The sequence below is a fragment of the Lissotriton helveticus genome, chromosome 2_1 (genome assembly GCF_964261635.1).
Source record: "Lissotriton helveticus chromosome 2_1, aLisHel1.1, whole genome shotgun sequence".
In the NCBI taxonomy this organism is placed as follows: Eukaryota; Metazoa; Chordata; class Amphibia; order Caudata; family Salamandridae; genus Lissotriton; species Lissotriton helveticus.
This window is the reverse complement of record NC_136059.1, coordinates 460,151,076-460,165,171: the sequence shown is the minus strand read 5'-3', so window position 1 is coordinate 460,165,171 and position 14,096 is coordinate 460,151,076. Positions and strand designations below refer to the sequence as shown.

At 50.1% G+C, this 14,096-nt stretch overlaps 1 protein-coding gene across 3 annotated transcripts in view; it reads left to right on the top strand.

The window, feature by feature from the left end:
- Positions 1–14,096, top strand: part of IL6ST (interleukin 6 cytokine family signal transducer) — a 564,825-nt gene that overhangs the window by 390,667 nt on the left and 160,062 nt on the right. For all 3 annotated transcript variants that reach the window (XM_078675107.1, XM_078675108.1, XM_078675106.1), the window contains one exon: positions 8,839–8,998. In XM_078675107.1, coding sequence (XP_078531233.1) covers positions 8,839–8,998 — 160 coding nt within the window. The remainder of the gene's footprint in view (positions 1–8,838; positions 8,999–14,096) is intronic.

The following is a 14,096-nucleotide window of genomic DNA, read 5'->3' as shown; positions in this document are numbered from 1 at the left end:
TGACATTGCTTTCTATAATTATAATTGGTGTACCCTTAGAGGAAGAAAAGGGGGACACATACTTCTTACTAGAAACCCAGGCACCAGCAAATAAATGGACACTATACCTTCCAATGCTGCTCAGTATTCTGGATCAAGGAAAAGAACCAGCCTCAAGCAAAGAGGTAACCCCCAGAGTAGAGAAACAGTATAAATCCTCCTCACTAAATATATTCAGGGAAGTACAATACCTGACTTTGTTATTGTCACCGCTGCCAGGAGAAGAGCAAATGCAGTACGAGGCCTCCACCAGAAAAATAAAGTAAGAGGATGGATATAGTGGGGAGAAGGATGGAAAAGGAGGCAGCCAACTCAAATGCCCTACTGAATAGATATGGCCACCAACAGTAGGATGACATAGAGGAGTTGTTGAACAAAGTTCCTGAGGAAGACAGAAAGAGGGCAACATCTATTGTTCAGGAGAGGACAAACGTGGCAAACACCTGTCTAAAGTCAGCTTTAGATGCAGCAGACACTGCTAGTAGGCAGATGTGCACAGGAACCATCCTAAGAAGACATGCCTGGCTCAGAATCTCAGGTTTTAAACAGGAGGTTCAGACCTCCATCAACAGCCCATTTAATGGAGAAGCTCTATTTGGCAAAGAGTTTGATAAATCCCTTCAGCAAATTAAGAAGGACTACGAAACAGCAAGGGCAATGGGGCCCTGCAGCAAAGAGGTACATTTAAAACAGTCAAGCTACCAAGGTTGGCAGCAACAACAGAAGCAGCCCTTTCAAGGAAGAGGCAATGGCCTAGTAAGAGGCCAATCTTCAAACTGACTCAACCACAAAAAGGAACCCACAAAAAAACACCAGTGGGGGGAAGGCTATCCTTATTACACATACAATGGGGAAGGATAACAGACAATTGGATTTTAAATTTGGTAAAATACGGGTATTGCATAGAGCTAACAAAAATACCACCTGCAAACCCGCCAAAAGAAAGAAAATTCGCTCCTGCGCTGAGAGGTCGCTCCACAGCCTGCTTGCAGCCTGACTGCCGAGACCTGGTACAGTAGAGATTGTGCCTTCCACCCTAAAGTTGATTTTTGTGCCTCTGCCCTGAGCGCTGCTTCGCTGTAATTCCGCTGCTTTCTCAGGCACTTTACACGCGATTACCCCCGGCGCTTTGCTCTGCCCTCCCCCCCCCCCCCCCCGCTGCCATTTTGTTTGTTTTGCTGGTGTCCTCGTCCTCGTGAGCCCGCCCCGCCTCCCAGCTGAGCCGCCCTCCCACTGTCCTTATACAGCGCTCCCATACCTGGAAGCGCTGTGATCCTCTTTCGCTCCTGCGCTGAGAGGTCGCTCCACAGCCTGCTTGCAGCCTGACTGCCGAGACCTGGTACAGTAGAGATTGTGCCTTCCACCCTAAAGTTGATTTTTGTGCCTCTGCCCTGAGCGCTGCTTCGCTGTAATTCCGCTGCTTTCTCAGGCACTTTACACGCGATTACCCCCGGCGCTTTGCTCTGCCCTCCCCCCCCCCGCTGCCATTTTGTTTGTTTTGCTGGTGTCCTCGTCCTCGTGAGCCCGCCCCGCCTCCCAGCTGAGCCGCCCTCCCACTGTCCTTATACAGCGCTCCCATACCTGGAAGCGCTGTGATCCTCTTTCGCTCCTGCGCTGAGAGGTCGCTCCACAGCCTGCTTGCAGCCTGACTGCCGAGACCTGGTACAGTAGAGATTGTGCCTTCCACCCTAAAGTTGATTTTTGTGCCTCTGCCCTGAGCGCTGCTTCGCTGTAATTCCGCTGCTTTCTCAGGCACTTTACACGCGATTACCCCCGGCGCTTTGCTCTGCCCTCCCCCCCCCCCCGCTGCCATTTTGTTTGTTTTGCTGGTGTCCTCGTCCTCGTGAGCCCGCCCCGCCTCCCAGCTGAGCCGCCCTCCCACTGTCCTTATACAGCGCTCCCATACCTGGAAGCGCTGTGATCCTCTTTCGCTCCTGCGCTGAGAGGTCGCTCCACAGCCTGCTTGCAGCCTGACTGCCGAGACCTGGTACAGTAGAGATTGTGCCTTCCACCCTAAAGTTGATTTTTGTGCCTCTGCCCTGAGCGCTGCTTCGCTGTAATTCCGCTGCTTTCTCAGGCACTTTACACGCGATTACCCCCGGCGCTTTGCTCTGCCCTCCCCCCCCCGCTGCCATTTTGTTTGTTTTGCTGGTGTCCTCGTCCTCGTGAGCCCGCCCCGCCTCCCAGCTGAGCCACCCTCGCCCCTCCCCCTCCACTATCCATATATGACAGTTGTTCCCGCGCGCAGCGTTTACGCGCAGCGATCGCGCCCCAGTCGCGCCGAAGGTGCGCCAAAGGTAAGCCCGTCTACGCCCTTCCGCGCCTGGACCGCGCCCAGCGCCAGATCCCCTGGCCCTCGCTTTGCCCAGCCCTCCCGCATTACCTACGATGCCCCCACCCTCCTAGCCCTTAACCCCGGCCGCTCCCCCAACTGCGTCCAAGCCGCTCCTGGACACACCCATGGACCTTTCTCATGCTACCCCTGCAAATTCATCGGCACCGTCAGCAACTCCGCTACGACCACCCCACAGACTCCCGATCCCAACAACCTACAATGCATCTTGCTCAACACCCGATCGATCCACAGGCACGCCATTGACCTATGGAATCTACTAGACACCATCTCTCCGGACGTCGCCTTCCTAACAGAAACATGGATGAACGCCTCTTCCGCCCCAGACATCACCATTGCCATCCCAGAAGACTATAAGATCATACGCAAGGACCGTACCGGCCACACAGGAGGAGGAATCGCTATCGTCCACAAAAAATCCATCCACATCTCAACCAGCTCTGACGTCAATCTCGCCAACTCTGAACACCTTCACTTCCAGATTCACACCGACCCCAAAACCACACTCAGAGGCACCCTCCTCTACAGACCTCCAGGACCCCGCGCACAATTTAGTGAAGACATCACGGATTTCATCACTCCACACGCCCTCCCATCCAAAGATTACATCCTTCTGGGAGACCTCAATTTTCACCTTGAAAAGAACAAAGACCATAACTCCACCACCCTTTTGGACAACCTCGCCAACCTCGGACTTAAACAACTGGTCACTTCCCCCACCCACATCGCAGGTCACACACTCGACCCTATCTTCACCTCCAGCAACCATGTCTCCTTCAGCCACACTACGGCTCTCCTCTGGACTGACCACAGCTGCGTCCACTTTACCTACAACAAGCCCAAACCCAACAACCACCCCCAACAAACTCTGCAAAGAAACTGGAACAAAATCACCATCGACCAGATCTCCTCATCGCTTCTTCAAAAGCCCCCCGCCCACTCCTCAAACCCCGACCAAGCCGCCACCAACCTCACCCTATGGTTATCCAACAGCGCCGACATCCTAGCACCACTGAAAAAACGACAAATCAAACTTGGCAGCAAGAAAGCCTCCTGGTTCAACGATGATCTTAAGAAATCCAAGAAACTCTGCCGATCCCTGGAGAAGGCCTGGAAAAAAGACCACCAGCACCAAGGAAGCCTTCAAAAACGCCACTCGCACACACCACCAACTGATCCGAAAAGCCAAGAAAACCGCCTTCAAGGACCGACTAGATAGCAACGCCCACAACAGCAAGGAACTTTTCAACATCGTCAAGGAATTCACCAATCCCTCGGCCAACTCCAACGACATCACCCCCTCTCAAGCCCTCTGCGACTCCCTAGCCTCATTCTTCCACAACAAAATTGCAGACATCCACAACAGCTTCGACAACCAACCCGGAGACCATTCCACCCAACCATCTGCTGGACCTTCACCACCATCGAACACCCTTCATGACTGGAACCCAATCTCCACTGAGGACACTATCCGCCTGATGAACTCCATCCACTCAGGATCCCCCACAGACCCATGCCCTCACCACATCTTCAACAAAGCAGACTCCGTCATAGCACCGCACCTCAGAGACGTCATCAACTGCTCCCTCAACTCCGCCACCTTCCCGGAAAGCTGGAAACACGCAGAACTCAGCGCCCTTCTGAAAAAACCCACAGCGGACCCCTCCGAACTCAAAAACTACCGTCCCATCTCGCTCCTTCCATTCCCGGCCAAAGTCATCGAGAAAGCCGTCAACAACCAGCTCGCCGCCTTCCTCGAAGCCAACAACTCCCTCGACTCCTCACAGTCCGGCTTCCGAGCCAAACACAGCACTGAAACCGCCCTCATCGCAGCAACAGATGACATTCGAACCCTACTGGACAATGGAGACACAGTCGCCCTCATCCTCCTCGACCTCTCCGCAGCCTTCGACACAGTCTGCCATAACACCCTTCTACAGCGCCTCAGAAACATCGGAATCCAAGGAAAAGCACTAGAATGGATCACCTCGTTCCTCACCGGAAGAACCCAGAGAGTCCGCCTTCCACCATTCAAGTCAGAAGCCACTGAAGTCATCTGCGGCGTTCCACAAGGATCTTCACTCAGCCCCACCCTTTTCAATGTATACATGAGCCCCCTCGCAACCATCGCACGCCAACACAACCTCAACATCATCTCCTACGCGGATGACACTCAACTGATCCTATCACTCACCAATGACCCACACACCGCCAAAACTAACCTACACGAAGGAATGAAAGAAGTTGCCGAATGGATGAGGCATAGCCGTCTGAAACTGAACTCTGATAAAACAGAAGTCCTTATCTTAGGTACCTCCCCCTCTGCATGGGACGATTCTTGGTGGCCAGAAGCCCTTGGAAAAGCACCCATCCCGACAGACCACGCACGGAACCTGGGCGTCATCCTGGATTCCTCACTTTCGATGTACAAACAAGTCAACGCCGTCTCTTCATCCTGCTTCAACATTCTTCGCATGCTCAAAAAAACATTTCATTGGATCCCCACAGAAACTAGGAAAACGGTCACCCACGCCCTGGTCACGAGCCGACTGGACTACGGAAACACCCTCTACGCCGGTACTACCGCTAAACTCCAGAAAAAACTCCAACGAATCCAAAACGCCTCAGCCAGGCTCATATTAGACATCCCGCGTAAAGAACATATCTCTGGTCACCTGAAAAACCTCCACTGGCTACCCGTCAATAAGAGGATCACCTTCCGGCTCCTAACCCACGCACACAAAGCACTCTACGAAACCGGACCAGAATGCCTCAACACACGACTGTCCTTCTACTCCCCCTCCCGCCAGCTACGATCATCCAACCAAGCCCTTGCCACTGTACCCCGCATCAACAAAACCACCATGGGAGGCAGATCCTTCTCCTACCTGGCAGCTAAAACCTGGAACTCCCTTCCCACTCACCTTCGCCTTACTCAGAATCACCTAGCATTCAGAAAACAACTTAAAACGTGGATATTTGACAAGTAATTCCCCTCCCCTCCTCAAGCGCCTTGAGACCCTCTGGGTATGTAGAGCGCTATATAAATTATTTGACTTGACTTGACTTGACTAGATCAGAACAAACACGCAGCAATCAAGTAACTATGCCTAAAACAGGCAATAGAAAAGATACTGAAACAAGAATGGTTCCCAGGAAACTACTCCCTATACTTCCCAATACCCAAACAGGATCAAACTCTGGACGTAAGATTCATCAACAAGTTCATACTAACACAACGTTTCAAAATGTGTACCGTCCATCAAATAATACCACAAAATTCAAAAAGGGGAATACTTGGCAACAATAGACCTCAAAGACGCCTACTTGCATATCCCCATGAACAAAAAACACAGGAAGTACCTAAGATTCCTGCACAATGGAACCTACTACCAATTCAAAGTACTTCAGTTCGGAATAAAATGAGCTCCACGGGTGTTCACAAAATGTCTAGCCGCAGTGGTGGCACACCTGAGAAGAGAAAAGATCCACATCTACCTCAATCTAGACGATTGGCTCATAAGGGGGCATTCAAAACAAACATGTCAAAAACAATCAAGACACTACAAACACTAGGTTCCTACATAAATCACAATAAAATCTTCAATAACATCAGAAAGAGAAAAATCCTTCCTGGGAGCAAGATTAAATACAGCGAAAGCGAAGGCATACCCCACTGAAGAAAGAATACAAGCAATCCATTAAGAAACAACCCTCTACCAGAGGGTTAGTCTCTGACAGTAAGGAAGGTCATGAAATTAATTGGCATGATGGCATCATGTATCCCTCTTATCCCGCACGCTCGCCTACACATGCGCCCATTTCAAGAATGGCTGACCAACAGCTGGTCTCAAGCCACAGGAAGTTGGGAGGATCCAGTGGGTGTTGCGAAAAGGGTGCAAGCAGAGATACAAGTGCGGGCATCCAACAACATATCACAGAGGAGACCTTTCAGGGACCCAACTCCATCTGTGACTGTCACCACAGATGCATCCCTCAACGGTTGGGGAGCACATTGCAACCGGATGAAATTTCATGGACAATGGAATGAACAAGATTCCACAAAGCACATCAACTTTTTGGAAATGAAAACTGTCTTTCTAGCACTCAAGGCATTCCAGAAACACATTCAGGGGAAAACCATATCAATTCAAACAGACAATATAACAACAATGTTCTATCTAAACAAACAAGGTGGGACAAGGTCCTTTTCCCTGAGCAAAGTTGCACAGAAAATCTGGCAATGGGTAATTATTCAGAAAATCAACCTACAGACAATACATCTAGCATATGTAGACAACATTACAGCGGACCAACTAAGCAGACCGAACAACTGCTTCTTTGAATGGAAGTTTAAACCGAGAACAGTTCAATACCTGTTCAACATCTGGGGAACACCAGTGATAGACCTGTTTGCAACAGTGCAGAACAAAAAATGCCAGTCCTTTGCCTCGAGGTTTTCACACCACCGATCAAAGGGAATTGCACTTTTGCTCAATTGGTTACAGACATTTGCTTCCGCCTTTCCACCAATACCCCTGATGCAAAGAGTGTTTCAAAAAGCAAAAATCCCAGGAAAAAATGATTCTCATTGCTTCTCAATGGCCAAGGCAAACATGGTACTCGACCCTCCTAGAACTATCCAGAGGAGAAATGATCAAGATCAAAGCAGAAAAGGACCTGCTAACAATGCAAGAGGGCGAGATCTTTCACCCAGAGCCAACTACGCTACACCTAGCAGCTTGGCGCCTGAATGCATAGAATTTGGGTACCTTAATCTGCCTCTGCGAACCATGGAAATTATACACAGGCAAGGAAACAGTCAACAAATGCTATAAAGCAAAACGGAAGCGATATACCACATGGTGCACCGCTAAGAAGAAAAACCGTTCAATCAATACACAAACAGTTTTTATATACCTTACTTACCTCTTGGATAGGAACATCAACTACTCAAGCATTAAAGTGCACCTTGCTGCCAAAGTGGCATACACAAGAGGAAAATCATGCAAAAGCTTCTTTACAAGACCAGTAATCAAAAGATTTTTAGAAGGAGCAAAAAGAATTGCCCCACCAAAAGCAGCTCCAGTACTCACATGGAGCTTAAATACAGTACTTTCTCAACTAATGGCAAAGCCTTTCGAGCCCATGCATACAGCAAATCTAAAACAAATTACTCTAAAGACGGCCTGTCTCATTGCAATAACATCACTACGAAGAGTGAGTGAACTGCAAGCACTAACAATTCAAGAACCGTACTTACAAATCCAGAAGGATAAAGTGATCTTGAAAACTAACCCACAGTTTTTGCCAAAATAGTATCTAAGTATCACTTAAACCAAAGCATTCTCCTGCCGGTTTTCTTTAAAACCTCAAAGACTAAACGAGAGAGAAGCCTCCATATCCTGGATGTAAGGAGGACTTTATTGTACTATTTGCAAAAAAACAGAACAAATCAGGAAGACAAAGCAATTGTTTGTCGCCTATGCACATAGCAACACAGGATCATCTGTCACAAAGGCAACTATTGCAAGACTGATAGTACAAGCCATTCAATTGTGTTATGCCAAAAAAGAACTAACATTTCAACCAACAGATCACTTCACTAGAATGAAAGCAGCAACCCTAGCCTTTATGGCCAATGTACCCATTGACTCCATTTGCCCAGTAGCAACATGGGCATCACCACACACCTTTACAAAGCATTACTGTGTGAATATACAAATGAATAAGAAAGCTCAAATCGGACAAAGGGTGCATCAATACCTGTTTGCATGTTCTTCCTTTCACCACAGCCTCCAAACATGGGAGAAACGGCAATATTTGTGTGAGCGCTGAGAAGGGTTCTCTGTGAGCACAGAGTTGGTTGTTTGGCTGTAGGGTTTCAGGACGCATGTGTGAGTTAGGGGTGTGGGTAGAACGTGTGAGTGTAGGGTGGACAGATTGCCTCTGTAATTGTAGCGTGAAGAGAACCTCTATGAGAGTAAGTTGAGCTTTGTGCCTCTGTAAGAGTAGGCAGAGCTCTTTGCTTGTGTACGGTGAGCTCTGTCAGTGTATGGTGAGGGGCATTTTATACAAGTACAAGGTAAGTGATGTCACTGACTTTAATGCACTAACATAAAACACAGATAGACAAAAATGTAAACTTGTGCTTGCCTTAGTTTACATCTTTTAGCACATTAATGCTAGACTTGTTAGAATTCGCAATGCTTGTTAATAATGTTTTTAGATGTGCAGTCCTATAGCTTTAAACTGTATTAAATGTACTCAACTTTGACCTTGTTTATGATTATTTTTATGTGACCAAGTGTATCTTACCTCTGACATAAGTTTAACTTGTTCCTAAATTTCTAGAAAGACACATTCCTTGAAAGAATATTTGTGAATCAGGCATGTAATATTGACATTAAGATCCAGGTCACTGTGTCTTTATCTTTGTTTTGCAGGTGCCACCCGAGGACACAAGTTCAAAGAAAACCTCATTCACGCTTCAAGGGCTGAAGTCATATACAGAATACATTGTTTCATTGAGGTGTATGAATGGTGATGGTCACGGCTTCTGGAGTGATTGGAGTGCAGAGAGGAGTGTTGTCACAACTGAAGCTAGTAAGTAGCTTCTTAACAACAGATCTTTGTGATATATGAATTAAAATATTCTGACCTCTAGTTGCATATCATCCTTCTCAGAATTATAAACATGATTTCTTCAATTGGCAATTCCAAATGTATAGATTATTGCTGTGCCAAACACATTATTTTAAATTGCCATGCTGTTTGAAACTGAATGCATTACTTTGTACTTCAAAATCTTACTCAATACTATTGTATATTGACGTCCATGAACAAACATATAATTACCTTCAAAGTAGGGGTGTCCAGCTTGGGTCTAGGGAAGACGGATGCTTTCTAATTTTAGTATAACACATAACTAATCTAACCTTATTTGCTTAGTGGTTTTGCTTGGTGGTTTTCCTGAGTATCTGGCATGGAGCCGACCCTTGCCCAGCTATGTTGGGCATGGTTTAAAACAATACATTGTGCTCATCTCTTGAAAGCACTTGATGCTCTTGATAGTCGGTGATTGTTCCGTATATTTCCTTATACCCCCTTTTTGTTGATGCTTGAAGTGTACAACTTGCCTGTATAGTAATTGACATTTCTGCTGCCCCTGTTCAAAATAGTGCCAATGGAGGTTGGATTGTATATTTTTTTTGTCAAATCTGTTTATTGGCATTTTTATATTTTTAAAACAGTTCAATACTCATTAGTTTCCATACATTGCATCGCTGTAAATATGGCAAGTGACTGTTCATATACAGTATATTGGTATTACATTGTGCTGCATGGGTATAACTGGGCCCAGTACGTGTACCTGAAAACGTCTACCACCTGAATGGGGCTTGTGCGGCCCAGCCCTGTACACAGAATTGCTTTTTATACAAGAACAATAAAACTGCTGTTTTGAAAAACAGAACAAACAAACTGCGGCATAGTCACAGGTATACAATGAGTGCTGTCCCGCCCCCCAGTCGTCCCCCCTCCCTCTCCCCCGGCCACAGGCGCCTTCAACCTCCGCTAGTTCCCTGCGCTGTTACACCTTGTGTTGCACCGATCGAGATGTCAGGTGTATCGCCCGCAGTGTGCCACCCCAGCTTCCAATGCGTTCGGTGAATCCTCTGCCACTCCCCCACTCACTGTGCCGCCTGCTGATTGTAGGGCGTTAATCATACGCTCCCAGTGCTCTGCAATAGGTTCCCTGCAGAGTCCCACCGTTTCCTCCCGCCGTATTGCAGTCCATTCCGCTCGGGCCCAGGCTTGGAGGGACATGGTCCAGGCCCGTGTGCTAGGGGGGTCCCGCGCCTTCCACCTCTTGGTGAGGTAGCGCGCTGCCACTACCATCCCCAGGTCCAGGAAACGGGACGATACCTTGTCTTTGGGTGGTGTTTTAAAATGGTGTAAGAGGTATTCGGGCCAGTTACATGGGATTATGCGTCGAGTGCATTGCTGCAGGAGCCCACTAATGTCCCCCCAGTAGGTGCCCAGCCCTGGACAATTCCACAGAAGGTGGAGAAGATCGGCATTCACCTCATCGCACCGAGGGCAAGACGCATCTGTTCTGTGGAAGTGTTTGTTGATTAAGGCAGGAGTGAGGTAGGCCCTGTGAACAATATAGACCTGGATCTAGCGGACGCGCATATTCCTGGGGATGCGCACTGGACTCTTAAGGATTTTCTCCCACTCTTTATCTGCGAGCGCTCGCCCCAAATCCCGCTCCCATTTGCCCCGCAGTGGGTCCAGATTTAGTTCCGTAGGCGCTCTCAAGGATGCAGCGAACCACCTGACTAAGTGCCGACCCCTACCCATGACATGAAGATACTGCAGGGTTAGATGTTGCTTAGGTTCTGCCGCAACATCCCCCCACCTAGCCGTCATGTGCGCCAGAAGGGAGCGGTGCAGCAGGAAGCCCCCCGGAGGTAGCCCATCCTCAGCAACTAGTGTCTCATAGGGTATCAGCTTCCCATCCCTATACAATTCGTCTAGAGACTGGATGCCAGCTTCATGCCATCTTTTCAACATGTGGCTCGTAAGGACCCCCTCACCCCCGGGTGAGCCCTCTAAAGGCACCGCCTGTGCATATGGGAGCACTGACCGCGTAAGCTGCAGTACCCTGCGGAAGCACTTGTATGCCACTGCCAGCAGCAGCGGGGCAGGACGCGCCGGAGTCGCCAACGGGTGGAATAGCGCGAGGACTCGCTCTAATGTGTATGGCGGCTTACCCGTAGCCGTGTCCTCCCTCCCCTTGTCCGTTAGCCAGCGGGCCATCCATTGGAGTTGCGCAGCCAGGTAATAATGCTCGAAGCAGGGAGCAGCTAATCCGCCTCTGTCAGTGGGGAGGAACAATTTCCAAAGCGCCAGCCAGTGTCGGGACGAGCCCCAAATAAATTTGCGCAGGACTTTGTTGAGCTTGGAGAAGAAGGAAGCGGGTATAAATAGAGGCAGATTGGTGAAGTGGTACAGAAGGCAAAGGAGCATGACCATTTTGGCTAAGGCCACTCTGCCCATGGGCGTCAGCGGGTGCGTGGACCAGAAGCCGATCTGAGCACTGTCACCGCCCGTCCCAGGTTCCCATCAAAGAGGTCGTGCGGCTGGCGATAGATCTGGATCCCCAGGTACTTAAATATGTCCGCCTTCCATCGTACTCTCGTACCATGCAGCTGGAACCCCGGATCATCTACCCGGCCACTAAATGCAAATAGGCAGGACTTGCCTGCATTCACCCGGAGCCCGGTGAGCTCTGCAAAACGGCACAGCAGGTGGTCAAGCCGCTCCGGGATGTGGCTCACATCCCTGACAAACACCAGCAGGTCATCAGCGTATAGGGACACCTGGTGGGTACCGTCCCCCAGAGGAATGCCGTCACCCAGCGTCTGTCTCCTGGCCGCAGCCAGGGGCTCCATGGCTAGTGCGAAGAGCAGCGGGGACAGAGGGCACCCCTGCCTGGTACCCCTGCCCACCGCCACTGCCTCCGAGACGTAAGGTCCCAACCGCATACAAACCACTGGGTCCCGGTACAAGAGGTCCACCATCTGCAGGAAGTCCACATCTAGCTCGTACTTCCTCAAAACTGACTTCAGGTAGCCCCACTCTAGGCTGTCGAAAGCCTTTTCTAGGTCTAACACCAGGCACCCCGCTCTAGGCCAGTCTCTCGTTGCGTCCGCCGCCACCCTGAAATATCTCCTGAGGTTCAGGGAGGTGGATCGTGCCTGCACAAAGCCATTTTGGTCCGGATGAACTAAGTGAGGGACCACCGGGGCCAGTCGTTCTGCAAGGATTTTGGCATATACTTTGTAGTCTATATTTAGCATTGCCAGTGGGCGATATGAGCCCAATGCTGTAGGATCCCTGTCAGGCTTGGGCAGCGATACCAGAAATGCCTCCCGCAAAGACGGCGGGAACAGACCTGTGTCTATCGCTGCATTATACAGTTGGAGGAGCAGAGGCGCAAGGACCTCCCTGTCTGCCTTGTAGTATTCGGCCGGCAGGCCCCGTGGATTTCCCAGTCGCCAAAACCTGTATGGCGTCTCCCACCTCCTCAAGAGTGAGAGGGGCATTCAGTGTGTCGTTCTGATTGTCAGTGGCAATTGGCAAGGCAATCGAGTCCAGAAATTCGTCGAGCTTATGGCTAGGGCCAGTACCTCGGGCCATATATAATTGTCTGTAGTGATCAGGCCGCGTGTTCACCACTGAGGCCACTGAGCTTGGCCGAATACCTACCAACCCCCTCACCCTCCCTCACATAGCGCAGAAGCTCAGATTCTAGCCGGGACAGGGAATCACACTGTTTTCCAGGTGTTCCACGTGGCACCCATACAGTGCCCGTGGATGGTCTCTTTATGTGCGTCCCATTCCACCATGGGATCGCTCGCTGTCTCCGCGTTCTCCTCAAAATAAGCAAGGATGGCAGTGCCCAAGGAAGAGCGAAACTCAGCGTCTTCGAGTGCGGCCGTCTGCAACCGCCATGTGGGCACAGGGGGCCGGTCCGCTTCCCAGCTGATTTGGAACAATAGGGGGTTATGGTCTGAGTGCGTCCTGCCCAGATACTCAGACTTGGTCAGGAGTGGGAGCAGTGACTGGGAGCCTATTATGCGGTCCAAACGGACATGCAAGTCATGGACTGGTGAATAGTATGAGTATATTTTATCGGCGGGATGCTGTACACTCCAAAGATCGCGTATTCCCCAGTGTGCAAGCCAGTCCTGGAGTGCCTGTGCGTTCGAAGTTACTGCTGCAGCACGAAGGGGGGGGGGGACCGATCTAGTCGTGTGTCGAGAACCATATTAAAGTCCCTGCCCAGTAACCAGGGAAGGCCTGCGTATGGATTAAGGGTGTGATTAAGGTTTTACAGGAATAGGTGTTGGCCTGTGTTGGGGGCATATAAAGACCCTAATAGAACCTCCTGCCCATTTAGCTTCCCCTTTGCTAGAGTGTATCTCCCATCCGGGTCTACCTGAGCATCATCGAAGATGAACGGGACACCAGCCCTAACCCAGATCAGTGTGCCACGCGCGTGTGCTGAAAATGCTGTGCCATATATCGGTCCCCTCCAGCGCCCCCGGAGTCTATCGAGTTCAGTTCGGGACATGCGTGTCTCTTGTAGGAGTGCAATCACCACCCTGTGCTGCTGAAGATAGGAAAAGACAGAGTAGCGGCGCGCCGGGGTGTGCATGCCACGGATGTTCCAAGTCACGATGTTAGTGCATGTCATGTATTGTGTTGTGGTATCGCCGCGAGGGAGTCAAGGGGGGACGCCCCGAGTGGGACCAGTGGGCAGTCTCTCGGGGTCGTTTATCGGTGAGCAGCATCTGAACCTTGTAAACAATAATGCAACAGAGTAGGTGAGTTCCCAACGGGGCATACGTCCAAACCAAAAAGGTGGGGTCTACCACTTAGTGTTGTGTGATCTCAACTCACGCGGTGGAGCAGAAAGCCAGCAATCGAGCCAAGGTATACCCCTGTCGAAGGCCCTTAGACAGCTTGGAGGTGCCTGAGTAATGCTAGGGTGAAAAGCGCGCGGAACCAATGTGAGCTACCCATAAGGGGACACTGCCCGCGCCGGGCACTTAGCGTCTCCCAACTGCGGTTCTGTGAGCGCTTCTGTATATTGTAGGCTGTTCATGCGCTATAGGCAGTGTCTGCAGGGGTG